Here is a 14,700-nt window from a genome sequence, read left to right on the forward strand (position 1 = left end):
CGAAATGGCCTCTTTGATCATCAGTATATATACCTCAGAGCGTCTTCTCATAAATTGTCGAACACTTTCGAAAATTACTGGAGTGTTCTGAATTGTTTAACAACTATCCACTGGCGCACTATGGCCATAGTTGCAGATGCGCCTAATAAAGCCCTAAAACAACAACAACTATCCACAATCTGCTCTCTGAGAACTTGTTTATTACGAACTGGGTTTATCGCAAAGACGAGCCTTGAGGTATCCCCGTAGGAATAACATGCGATCCACCCCTACTAATCCAATGATCTATTGAAAAATTATCGAGCAGTGAGGCTAAAATATGCTGGAACACCATCTTAGATGAATCACATTTGACGGCGTGCTTCCAGTGGAATTTCTTCCAAGGAAGCCTGTAGTTTTGGCCATTGAGCATAGTAGGTGTCAGGAAAAGTGGATCATTTGGTATTCATCAATGATACTAGCCCAAATGTTCTAATGCTGCTAATGCCGAGATTGGCTGATAACGTGTGGATTTTACAGTGCCTATCAGTGACTGTGAAAAATACATACATTATGTCTATAATTAGTAGGGATAAATAAATAATAAAAATACTCATAATGAAAATACATAAAGTATCTCTAGTGATTCATCTGTGAAAAATAGACAATGAGAAAAGAAGGCTCATTACTACTGCAGAAGCCATGTAAAAAACACGACTCCTGGATGAAAATCATATTGTGAGAGGGCCTTCCACTCGCTGCACATAAAATGGGCACAGTTCTGTTCACAAAGAATTTTCGGCAGTTGAGTATGAAACACCTAATACTGCTGCAGTACCATGGACGTGTTTTTGTAAAGGGCGGCTCCTAGAACGTCAGTTCTTCTCCGCCTCGTATGTCTGTGAAGAACAATACTACTGCAAAAGGCCAGTCGTGAGTAATGTAGGTTTGTGTGTATTTTGTTGTTGTGTCAGACCACTTGGCTACCCAGAAGCATCCATTATCAGGAGAGATAATTCTGGGTACTCGTCCACACCACGGGAAGGTGGGCCAGTCCCAATAGTGCTCACACTGTCTCAGTTCGAGATTCTGACCCACCTGATGTGCCAAAAGGTGGGCCAGATTCCTCTGGGGGCCCCACTCCAGAGGGGGAGAAAGAGAGAGAGAGAGAGAGAGAGATTTCCGTGGTGTACTGCTGCAGTACCAGCGCTACCTAATCTGGCGCCTATAGGTAAAATCTAAATTAGTCCCCTTCCCTTCATCTATCACAAGATTCACGAGAATAGGTGTGCCCTCTTCTCGTACGCCCTTTGGTGATGGATACTGCTTAGCGTCGGCCCTGTACTGATGCTACATTTCTCGTGCTAGTTCCAAGATCCTCCTTGATCGTGTCTTCTACCTGTTCCTCTAAAAGTGTTTAGACAGTTCAGTTTTTCTCCAGTCAACGGAAATAGGCTAAAACGATCCTGTCTCTCGAAGTCCAGTTTAACATTCCTTGCTCGATTCAAACTGAGGAATTGAAATGGCTCCTCATTACTCACAAATCTGGTTCTCTCGTACCAGAGCATTTTTTCTTTGATTTGCTTCGGTAGTAAACAGTATATCTGAAGTTTCTACTAATATGATCTTTGAGTGGTAGGTTGTGCAAGTACTGTATAATCAGTGATCTTAAATTTAAGAAAAGAGGTGGGCACTGCATTGTACATTAAAACAAATCTGTATTTATTTCCAAAGAAATGTATACAAAAGCATGGAATTATCCCCAACCACTTCATTATGATAAAAGGCAACAATAAAACTTTTGGGCCAGTTTTAAATGAGTATGGATGGAAGTGAACACAAATACAGCAACGAGACACAGAAGATATGATAGATGACCATATCACGAAAAATGTTTTTGTATATATTCCTTAGGACAGGGGTGAAGAACCCATGGCACGCGTACAAATTTTTTGGGCACGCGGAATTCAGAGGATCCAAAAATTTTTTTCAAACTTCATGGAGTGATTCGTTTGAAGTCTGAGTGGTGAGACGTACTGACTAAATTGTGAAATTAAATTAAGAAAGAAAATCATATTTTCACACATTTATTAAGAACATAAGTTATTGGTAAAGTTATGTGAGATATAAATAAAATAAATAAATTTTCTGTTTATACTCCGGGACTACCAAACGGTCAGAGGAGTTCACAAGATAGACAGATTACAAGAAACAGTACCGTATTCAGTAGTCACGGGCTTGAACCCCGGTCACTCAAAGCATTATCCACATTCAGTATTTAGTGTAGCACTCTTCATTGTCAATTACGGTTTGTATGTAGCACGGAGATTGGAGATTATTCTTCGTTAATTTCTGTAAATTGTCATAAATATTTTAATTGCTATTTGCCCTTTGCAGATTTTTCAGAATGTCAGTTCCACCAGCAAAGAAACAAAAGTTCAAATGAAGAAGAGAGGAGTAGCAGGGAATTTCAAAAATCTTGGAGTGAAAGATTTGCTTTGATTAAGAAGGATAATAAAGCATTATGCATTTTCTGTTAAAGCTAGGGTAGTTTTTTAAAATATTTAGCCGATTTTGGCACGCGATTTAGCCAATTTTGTTCTCTGGGCACGCGAGGGTAGTCTTTTTTTTTTTTTTTAAGATTTAGCCAATTTTGTTCTCTGGGCACGCGAGGGTAGTCTTTTTTTTTTTTTTTTTTTTTTTTTTTTTTAGATTTAGCCAATTTTGGCACGCACCCTTAAAAAGGTTCGCCACCCGTGCCTTAGGATATAAATACAGATTTATTCTAACACAGGAAGACTTTTTCATCCTTTTTCTTAAATTTAAATACCTTCTATTTATTGGAAATATATTAAATTTGGAAAGTTCTCAAGTATGGGAGAATTATGAGTACATAAAAAAGACTTTTGGCAGCATCCTGTGTTTTAGGTGCATCAGCAACAAAACTAAAAGCAGAGAAATTCTACGGGCGGTTGTGGAGGTCATTCGTTAGCTGTCGCTCTCTCCCTTATTCTGTATACCTTTTACCCACATAATTCGCGGTACCGACTGCTTACATAAGCAGTACGCTTCTTAGACTCACACTTTAGGTGGATGAAAGGGATAGAATTGGGGTAGAATTATAGCTTGAACGATGAAAAGGTGGGTTAATGAAAAGGGGTGAATGCTTCGCAGAATAGCTAGTGAATGGGGCTCGCATCTGGTGAGTATGGGCTTGGCACACCCATTGGCCTGAGCTGGATATCATCATTCTTCTCTTTCTTGGTGATTCCCTTCTACTTCTGACTCTTGTTCTCTCTCAGGGTAATTCAGAAATTTTTTTTTGGCTGGTGCAGTATAAGCCTCGGGCTTCCTTGCACCTTATAGCTAATAATGACTGTGACCCCTCTAAAGAAATTCTCTCTACTGTAGACCATATTGTGCTATGTATTACGATTGTGCAGTTTTGTTTTCATGGGTGGATTTTGCATATTATGTAGGTTGAAAACCTAGGAAAAACTCAGATTATGAAAACTCTAACCCTCCATCTGAGAACGGCTAACTACAGCTTCGATTGAGGAGACCTTTAGAAATTTCTCCATCGACGGTATTTGAACCCACGTATTTCCAAATGAGTAACAAGTGGCGAAACCAGTGTACTGTACCAGAGGACTTGGCAACATGTGTAGGCCTCTAAAAAGTGTACTTATTTTATGTCGTATAAATGATATTGAGAATTTGCAGTTCTTGTTTCCTTCGACATTGTTTATAAAGAAATAGCAAAGTGTAAATTCGTTCGAACAACAAGTAAATGGTATGGAAAATTTGTCTGTTTGTAAACTTCATCTAGAGAAATTCGGATCTTACGGAATAGAAAAATACTATGGTTCACCTTATATGTTAATTATAGAAAACTGAATAAGGAAGTTCAGTGATCTACCTACTTACAGAACTTGAAGATTCTGTAAACCAATAAAGGAATCCTCTGTGATTACTTCTATCAAGTTGTTACTTAAAAACAAATCAATCAGTTTATTCTGCTGGCGGAATGGTGCTCCACTTAGCGACTCAATAAAATTATAACTGAGATCCCTAGGGAAAATACATAAAAGTTGCTTTGATTATATAATATTATACAGCATATATATATATATATATTTAAATTTTCTTGTAAATATTAAGTAATTTTTTGGAAGTAGTATTATTTTTGCTTAATAACCAATATCTGATGAGCTGACAGTATTTCATCGTGTTGTACAAAATATCTTCACGTATCTTGGTGCACTGCACTAGGGAAACCAATGTTTTAACTTAAAAGATTTTATGCAAAACTGAAAATATAAAAAAATTTCTCCAACGAAAATTCTGTTTTATAAGTCTGTGTAAGAGTTTTAAAACACTGTTCAGTAAGTTATGTACAGTACACTGGTATGTGTAATACAATTAAGTCAGTTGGTTATTAAGTGCATCAGCAACTTAGGCATTTTCGCCATTGTGTATTATGTCTATAGAAGTGCGTGTTCGTTGCTGATTTTAATACTTTTCAAGCTGAAAAACCTGAACAACTCAGTGGGGGAGGAATAACTGTGTTCCCTCTTTCAGATCGGCTAACTGTAGCCTCGATGGAAGAAGTCTTTAAGCCTTTAATTTCTCCAGTATGTATAAAATAAATGTCACACTAGGACCACCCGGAATATTCATTCATCTGCCCAAATCTATTATATTCGTGAACTGCACATGTTCTCTGGTCAATTTGCCTGTTTTGCTGTACGAAAAACCTGAGTCTCCGGGGGGGGGGGAAGAAAACCTTGCCGTCTATGCCTGAGATCGACTAACTCAGCCACGGAGTGAAAAAGGTCCAAAAAAGTTCCTCGCGTCATTGATGGGATTCGTACCCCGGCCTTTTCCAATCGGGTGTGTGAAGGACGATGATGATGCCACTGTGCTACCGCGCAGAGAATTCCTCCACTCCATGACGAACTCAACCAAAACCTCCCCAAACGAATGGCAGTGACGAACCATTATACATACTGTCACAGAGTACATACACAATGCAAAACTATAGTTGGAATTATATTCTGTAACATAATACAGAAACGCGGACGACGACACAGTAAATTTAGGGATTATTATGTAATCGCATAATGCGATTTTTAATTTTCTGAACATCCTTTCCCACCGAGTAACACTTCATGACAATAGCTTTGACCACCCCCTTGTTCATTATTACTTATGAAATATTCTAATTCAAGTCACATTATTTATTATGAAAGTTTGTTGTATAATATTCTTGTGATTGTTCCGTAATGCATGATAAAAGTTTTGTGTATCCTTTTCCTCTCCTTTTTTGCATTTCGTAATCATTAATGGCTTCTTAGTTATTATTGCCGTCTGAAAAGTCAAAAATGAACAATACGGTATAAAACTTTAAACACTGTTTATTGCTTTACAACAGAATAAGCCTATAGATTGCTCTCGGTGGCGGCCTAGTCAGCACGATACATCACCGTCTGCCGCCCACTCGTTTGGAGAGGTCTGGGTTCGATTTCCATCGAAGACTGAAAGAATTTCTGAAGTTTTATTTACTTTGTTATCTAGTAAGGCTATAACTAATTTATAACTTTATGAACGTTAACGATACAGCGTAATACATGCGACATAAACCTGATAGCGTATTATGTATATGATAACGTAAACTTGCTAGCCTGATACGTATTATTGCTGCATAACCTGTAAATAGAGTAAAGTTATTAATTGCATTATTGGATGGTAAAAAGGGATGCTCCCGAAGCTGAATATAAGCTAAAGGTTAAAAGGTCCCGTGTTTAATACAGGTATGTTCGTAGTGCCATATAAAAAAAATACTTTGTATAAATATAAAAAAAATACTTTTTTTTTTGGAAAACAAGAGCCAATCTGCCATTTTAATCACTATTTTTGTGTTGCACCCCAAAATCTATAAAATAAACTGACTTTCATGCTCGTAACAAGATATGGCCCAAAATTTGCTGTTCAGTGTTATTATTTATTAGTTAGTGTAGTATTCTGATAGTAAATTGAATTTAAGTGGAAATCATGCCTGAGACTAGAGCAGCAAAGCAAAGGGCTCAAAGTAGTGGGAGTGGTGTGCCTCTGGGGAGGAAAGAAGGGGTAGCTTTCCTATGAATATCCGCCTTACAAAACGTGCTGCTTGTTCAATGTTTATGGAATTAACTAAAACGGGACATGATACAGTTAAAGGGAGATGTCTTTGTGTGTGTGTGCTTGCGACTCTGATGCAAAGAGTATGAGGAAATTAGGTGCGAACTCAGCAGTCTGATGGTCGTTTGTGAGAGCTTAAAGAACAGGTTGGATGTCCTTGAATGTTTGTTGTTTGTTTGTTATTTGGTTTTTAGGAGCATTAGCAACTAAGGCCATATTGCTCCGGGATATGCGGTGGTCATTCCCTGGCCTTTCCGCATCCTCCATATTTGGTGGTGACGGGCTCGAACCCTGGTCTAATCAAGAAGCGTGTGCTACGCACTGCTGCTCCTTCCCACCTGGCTATGGAGGCGCCTGATGTTCTTGAAGGAACTGAAATGTGTACCCATCAAGCTTACACTCGTACATCAGGCAACATTGCGGCAATCACCGAGGCAGAATACGCTGGTCCCGAGGAGGTAGTTATTGTCGGTGATTTTGTTGAAATATGTGCAAAACGGATAGGTGGAATAAGACCAGGGTATGTTGTCCAGGAGCAAAAGTCGATAACGTTGTAGAGCAGATATCATCTTTTAAGAGCAAGAAAGGTGATACTGTTATGCACGTTAGCACTAATGGTATTAAGTGTAGGTGATCTGAGGACTAACTTAACAATTATAGGACAACGTTGAGAAAAAAGTCGCGAGTTAGGGTTAAATTTGAGTGTCAACAATTCTGCCCAGACACAATACGAGGGAATACATGTTGAGAGTCTTCTCAAGCAGTCCGGCGCTGGAAAGACTGTGCAAGACTCATGGAGTAAAATTTTTTTCAGGGTTATCTCTGCTCTTTGGCAAGAGAGACTGCTTATACAGGAATAGGATACACTTAAACAGTAGAGGCGCAAGAATATTTGCTGATGCTGTCGAGGCAGTGTTATTCAGAGGCCACCGTAGCCGAGTGGGCAGTGCATAAGTACACATGCCTGAAGTTACCCGGGTTCAAGCCCGTGACTGCTGAATACGGTGCTGTTTCTTGTAGTCTGTCTACCTTGTGAACTCCTCTGACCGTGTGGTCGTCCCGAAGTATAAACAGAAAATTTATTTATTTAGTATGTGGGACACAAAGACTAATAGATTAACTACAGCCGCAGGCTAAGGAAAAAGTGATTTTTGTTCTGCTTCTATTGGAACATGCTGCAGCCTGGAAAGCAAGGTGTTTCGGGGATTTCAAGACCTGCTTGGGCCCCCTCATGGAAAAGAAAATTCATGGACTGTCTCTTTCTAAATCTCAAAAAAACATTTAAAAGGTAGCAGATTTTCATCAAATGATGTCATACGAGCAAAAGAAGCCTGGTTCGAGGAGCAGTCTTTCGATTTTTATTTGAGAGGTTTACAAAGGCCTTTCACCTCCACAAACTGGTGAATAAACTACGTATATATTTGGATTACCTTGTTTCTATTTGTTATAGGCTAAGAACTTAACGGCACACCGTCGTATTCAATTTTGTATGTTTTTACGATTTCGCTTACTCTTCCCAGGATATGTTGTGTGCCTAACGACTGCTTTAAAGAATTGTAGTTCAGTTTCAGCTAATGAAATTCTTAAGATATTCTCTTCAGAAGTAGATTAATCTATTTTAAGATGTACTAACAATTTTTTTTAGCTCCCAGAATGTGATTATAGTGGACGCCGCTTTTTGGGATCACTTCGGGACACAGCGTATATGATAACAGTAACCGATGAAACAAGAATGCAGTTGTTCAGCGTAATTTAACTGATGCAGAGCAGAAATTTGTACATAAAAAGTTGGAATGCACAGAAAGAAAGCATTAAAATAAAGCAGTATAAAATACTTTAATTTCACCAGTCACTATTTCTTCGAGAAAATTATCGACAATAATGAAACTGTCATAATGTTTCTGGAAATCCTTACAAGCCATTAAAAAAAAGAAAATATTAAAATCAAGAATTAGGAATGTGTTAATGCTCTTCTGTAAACCGACAGTCATAACTAATTGTACGAAGCAGCAGCAACTGGACACGCAACGCATTGGAGTTTAAGAACAAACCGGGATGTTACTTATCACTTTCACTGCACATGCTTAAACCGCGATAAGGCAAACTAGGGATAACATAAACCGAAGCACTGATTACAGTAAACCTGGTATTTCTACGTATTCGTACACGTCCGATTGGGACTACATAAAAGTGATGGCATTACATGAATGATGACATTATCACAATAAGCGGCGTGCACTGTATTTTAAGAACCTTCAAAACTTATTCGATGATTATGTCAGAATAATAATTATCAGTGAAATTCTGATTCGCATTCGTCATTGAAAAACTCCAGAACAATCTGAACACGAAGTTTTGGAAGAATATCATGTATGAATGTGCGTTTCGAAGCCCTGTTATCGCTTCACTTGATTATCACAACTTGATATATAAAATACTTACAAGAATTTCAGCTCCGTGCATCCCTCCAAGTAAGGTAACGAAGAAATGTGGTTTGATTTTAAGTTCCTGAAAAAAAAAAAAAAAACTGTTATCAGATAATTAAGTAGCAAGACATTTAACAAAATAATTACGTTTAGGGTAGTAACTTATTTAATTAGTAGCATTAAACAGTAAATCACACTAGCTGAAATTATGCACATGATTATTTAGTTTCAGTAAGTCGTACTTATTACAGATTTTTCTCTTTAATATATAATCATGCATAGATTTGAATACGTGAGCGTATTTTAACTACAGTTTAGTTACTTACAAACTCTTGACGTGTGGTATTGTCTGGCAGAGGTCAAATGGCACAGAGGATAACTTTGCTCGATCTAGTCGCAGATGTTCAAGAGATGTAGTCCCAGTAAAGTCCGGAAAGTCGTGCAGCTGGCGAGCTTCTGACAAAGTTCTGGAAAGAATGAATGTGTTTTGGTGAATTTAAGGAGTGTGTTCATAATATATTTTTTAAATATTTGAAATGCAGTAATGCAAATATAATTTTAGTAAATCAGGTGCGCGCGTTAATTTTATACACACAAAAAAAAAAAAAAAAAAAAAGATATTTTAGCTCATTTAAAATATCTATTAGTGACGATCATGTGACCTCTAGTATTTTTTTTTATTGTATTTTGTTATAAATTGAGAATTAGAGCCGTAAAAAATCAGAAAGTTTCACGATTAGGCGCATGGTGTATTTTACACACTGCAGAGCAGCTCGAGGATAAAGATGTCATATCTTTTTCGTAGAGATAATATAGAATTACTTTAATTTATTTCAGAAAATACAGTATATGCTTTAGTCAAGACTTAATAAAAACGGAATGAATTGTGTAAAGGGGAGGGAAGTCTAATTAAAAAAACTAAAAACATTAGTGAAGAATCGTAGACTAGAAATTGTAAATTAAAGAAGTAAGCCCAGAGGAGGGAGAGGGGTGCATCACGTCATCCTCTAGTTGTCAATTATACGTAGTACTGTAAGAGTTATGGTATATTAAAATGGGGGTTAAGGCCAACAGTCATGAACGACGGACTGTCGTTGTGATCATCTTCAGTTGGCACTACAGCAAGATATGGAACAGAGAGTCGCTGTAAATCTTAAGTACCCGAAATGTTTTGCTGAACACGGGTATTTTAACTCGCGCGAGATTCCAAATAGGGGAAAAAGAAACCGGAAGTTGGCGTTTAGAACCTCAAAGTTGGTGTTAAGACGGTACCATTCTATTATAAGGGTTTCATATTGAAGGAGCTTATAGCTTGAATTTAATTTAATAGTAGTAATTGCCGCGTCAACTGTGGGATTATGGTTGTAAATGCGTGCCTGTTGAGAGAACTCCGTATTTCCTTGTGTTCGAAAGCTGTTAACGTGACAGTATGCGCGTGTATTTGCGATGGTGGATAATCCAAATTTGTTGGTGGTGCTCCCGATGTAACACGCGTTGCAATCAGACTGGAATTTGATTAAATAAACTATATTATCAATATCTTACGTGTCATATACGTGGGTGTCTTTGTATTTGCTAAAGGGGGTTCCTAATTTATTATAAGTGGAAAAAAATTAAGGAAATATCTATATTAATGAAGGTTTGACGTAGACGTCTAGCGAGATTAGATTTTCTTATAACAGAATTGTTAGAATTATTAATCTTATCCTTGACTGCTGAAATAGTTTGTTGAATTAGCTTTATGGAGTTATTTTCTGGGTGTAAATTTTTCTGTAAGATATTTTAGCTCAATGGCCAAATCATCCCGTGAATGGTATTATTTTAAAGCATTAAAAACTTGATTATAGAGAACGGATTTTTTTTTACACTGGGGGATGATGCGAATGAAAGTGTAGAAATTACCTGTGTTTGTTTTTTTTTTTTTTCCTGTAGATTTTCGTACCTAGCCTATTATTTAGCTTATATATGGATAGGTTTAGAAAATTAATTGTGTTATTTGTTTCTACCTCCAAGGTGTATTTTAATCTGGGATGAATTGAAAGGTAAAGAGATTGTTAATGGTAATTTTGTCTCCAATTATTAGAACATCGTCAGCATAACGGATATAAAATTTATTACCTGCTGGGAATGGTTGAAGAGTTTGACAAAGAAGCCCACTTATATGACACGAAAGATATTAATAATATGGTTTATTTAATCAAATGCCAGTCTGATTGCAACGCGTGTTACATCGGGAGCACCACCAACAAATTTGGATTATCCACCATCGCAAATACACGCGCATACTATCACGTTAACAGCTTTCGAACACAACAAGGAAATACAGAGCTCTCTCAACACGCACACATTTATAACCATAATCCCTCAGTTGACGCGACAATTGCTATTATTAAATTAAATTCAAGCTATAAGCCCCTTCAATATGAAACCCTTATGATAGAATGGTGCCGTCTTAAACATCAACTTCTGGTTTCCTTTTCCCCTATTTGGAATTTCGCGCGAGTTAAAATACCGCGTGTTCAGCAAAACATTTCGGGTACTTAAAATTTACAGCGACTCTCTGTTCCATATCTTATTGTAGTGCCAACTGCAGATGATCACAACGAAAGTCCGTCGTTCACGACTATTGAGAAAGATTTTATTTATTGCTGACCTGGGTGCCTCAAAAGAGGTAAGGGTTACTGATAAAACTAAACCGTGGTTCAACAAGTATTTAAAACAGGCGTTTGTGGCCAAGCAAAAGGCTTACAGGAAATGGAGAAATTCAGGATTTAATGAAGATCTCACGAACTATAAGAAAAAAAAAGAGCCATTTTCTTGCAAAAGAAGCGACATGCACGCTACAAAGAGGTTAGGAGGGGCGAGAGGAGGCGTTTGTGGGAATGCTTTATCCACAGTCACTATTTCTAGAGAAGGTCTCATCAATGCTATTAATTCCTTGCCTAACAATTCTACGATCGGTCCCGACGGGTTCCCTATCTTTATTTTAAAAATATGCAGCGCCGCCTATATTGTTATGTTGTTGCATATTTTCCAAAACATCCTGAAAGATTGATTTCCCCCAAAGATGGAATCACTACTTTGTGTGGCCGGTGCCAAAAAAGAAGAAACCTAAAGCCTCTTCAGACTTTCGACCTATATCTATCAGTTGTTATCTTTTAAAACTTTTTGAAAAAGGCATCCTTCCTGCTTTAACCCAACAGTGTTTTGCGCACAGGCCACCCCACCTCCATACCGTAATGCCGAGACGATCCAATACTACTAATTTGTTGGAGACTCTCCTCAGAATGCAGTACGCATTAAATGAAAAAGCCCAAATTGAGATCTTATTCCTTGACATAAAGGCAGCTTTCGATAATGTGTCGTTACTTGCACTTGAAAATATATTGAAAGTTTATTTCTTCATTGAGGGCAAACTATTTTAGATCATCAAGACCATTTTGAAGCCAAGGCACCTAATTGGTACAACACCAAGAATTTCGTGCAGAATACACCCATTTGGGGCATCCCACAGGGAGGTGTTTTATCAGCTTTGCTGTTCCTTGCCGCCCTGGAGCCTTTTCTAGCGCAGAATCAAAATTTTATTTCTTATGCCGACGATATAAAATATTTTGTTGTCGTTAACGAAGGATCTCTGGTGTCCGACGTTAATTTTCACGCCAACGCTAAGCTGTATGAACTAGAGACATACCTACGTAAATTCGGTTTAAGGCAATTCAGACAAGTCAGCACAACTGACAATAACTAATAAGAACATAAAAAATCAAATCAGATTATTTATTAATGGAGCACAGGTTAAGAAAGTCAGCTCATACACCGGCCTAGGAGTGACGTGGGACGAGGGCTTCACCTTCCAAAGGCACTTTCAGAACACCAGATCAAAAACTCTTGGTGCCATATGGGCTGTAAGACAGGAAATAACTGGGATTGGAAACCAGCAGTAGTGACCCAATATATCCAAAGATGTATCGTTCCTGCATCCTTATATGTTTCGACAATTTGGTCCTCTGTTCCAAATACTTATATTAGGAAATTTCTCATCCTGAAATACTGGTTGCTCCGGTGGTTGAATAGGATTGCTGGGAAGCCCTTTACAATTTCAAAATCCATACTGTATACAAACTTGAACACAGCTACGTGGATCCAGATGGTCACATTACGTAACATCTGCACTCCAGCACAACTGACTGGGAGTTTTAGATGCCCCTCAAATTGAAAATCTTGTGGCCAGGCCCCGTCCTGGAGCCCGCCTCCACTACCCTCATTGTCTGCGTAGCACTCTCCATAACACGGACGGATTAAGGCGGCTGTTTCCTGCCTTGGTGCCATGTGGGCTGGAGCTCTTTAGAGACTTCAAAATAGACCCGGACAAGTACTGCCTGTAGAAACTGCAGGGAGCTCATTGCAGCGGATCTGTATACGAAAATACAAATATAATGAAGAATGTAATTCGAGAAAGACTTCAAGCGCTCTTGAACCAATAAAAATCTGAAACGAACGATTTATTGTGTCTTCAAAAGACTCATATATATATATATATATATATATACTGTATATAGGACTGAGGATATTCCTTTTTATTCAACAGAATTGACTATCAGAATCAGTTCATAGTGTAAATAACTACACAGTGCTGCCACTTTATTAGGTACACTTCTGCTGTGCACACAAATGGTTTGTCTCACAACGTTGCAAGTCACATGATCACAGTTGTGAATATAAATGCAGCAGAACAACCTTTCTAGTATCAGTTATGCATACAAATCGTAGTAAGAATGGGGAAAAGGAGTGATATAACGGACTTCGAACGTGGCATGGTAGTAGGTGCAAGACGTGCTGCACAAAACATCTCTGAAACGGAAGTTCTCCTGAACTTTTCACGCACCACAGTTTCAAGGGTGTATCGAGAATGGTGCAACGAACAGAAAACATCCTCTCAACGGCACGCCTGTGGAAAAAAATCGCTTGTTGAGAGAGGTCAGAGGAGATGGCTTGAATTGTCCAAGCAAACAGACGGGCCACAATGTCACACATCACGTCAGAATACAACCTTGGTGCGCAGAGCAAAATATCGCAACGGACCACTAGTCGCACTTTGTCGCGAATGGGCTACAAAAGCCGATGACCACATCGCGTACCTTTGTTATCAATGAAGAACACGAAAAACACGCCTCCTGTGGGCACAGCAACATCAGCAAAATTGGAAAACAGTTGCTTGTTCTGACGAGTCGAAGTTCCTGGTGCATTATGTTGATGGAAGGCTCAGAATTTGTCGAAAACGACATGAATCCATGGACCCGTCATCTTTGACGACTACTGTGCAGGATGGTGGTGGGAGAAGTGTTATGGTGTGGGGAATGTTTTCTTGGCACACGTTGGGTCCATTGATACCCATAGATTCACGTCTGAATGCCACATCGTTGCTGACCAAGTGCATCCGTTCTTGTTGACAGTTTATCCTTAGTCAGATGGTTACTTCCAGCAGGATAATGCGCTGGTGCACAAAGCCCGAATCACTATGGAATGGTTCCAGGAACATGACAATGACTTTTCTTTGCTGCAGTCGCCCGCTCTGTCCGCGGATATCAATCCTATTGAACATCTTTGGGATGAGTTGGAAAGGGCTGTTCGCTGCAGGCCTGCACCTCCTTCGAATCTCAAGGAACTGCGTGACACAATCATGTCTGCATGGTACTCCATTCCTGCACAACGTTTTCAGCATTTTGTTCAATCCATGCCTAGACGAATTTAGGCTGTTTTTAAGGCTAAAGGAGGCTCAACACTTTATTAGGTACATCTACCTACTATGTAGGTGTATCTAATGAAGTGGCAGCACAGTGTATGTCGTTTTTCTGTGTATGTATAATATTTTGTAATTTTAATTTTTCTACTTATGTATAATATTTTTAAATTTTTCTATGAATGTATGATTTCTGTATCTCTGTAATTTTTCCCCAATATTTATTTATTTTATGTATTTTCTGATATTTTATTCTGTGTTACATTCTAATAAGTTTAGTTGGATGTATGTATGAGCCACCCTCCTAGATAATTTCTGTTCAGGGGTGAATGTTAAATAAACTGATGACAATAATAATAATATTGGCCTTATCCC

General features: G+C 38.4%; 1 protein-coding gene across 1 annotated transcript in view; it reads right to left on the bottom strand.

The window, feature by feature from the left end:
• The window catches only part of LOC150077501 (uncharacterized), a 450,301-nt gene that overhangs the window by 63,132 nt on the left and 372,469 nt on the right, over positions 1 to 14,700 (bottom strand). The window contains exons 10-12 of the mRNA XM_090386887.1: positions 8,912 to 9,052; positions 8,602 to 8,667; positions 3,907 to 4,050 (exon numbers count right to left, since the gene is read on the bottom strand). Coding sequence (XP_090243013.1) covers positions 3,907 to 4,050; positions 8,602 to 8,667; positions 8,912 to 9,052 — 351 coding nt within the window. The remainder of the gene's footprint in view (positions 1 to 3,906; positions 4,051 to 8,601; positions 8,668 to 8,911; positions 9,053 to 14,700) is intronic.

The sequence above is a fragment of the Mastigoproctus giganteus genome, chromosome 12 (genome assembly GCF_048544385.1).
Source record: "Mastigoproctus giganteus isolate SK-2022 chromosome 12, ASM4854438v1, whole genome shotgun sequence".
In the NCBI taxonomy this organism is placed as follows: domain Eukaryota; kingdom Metazoa; phylum Arthropoda; class Arachnida; order Uropygi; family Thelyphonidae; genus Mastigoproctus; species Mastigoproctus giganteus.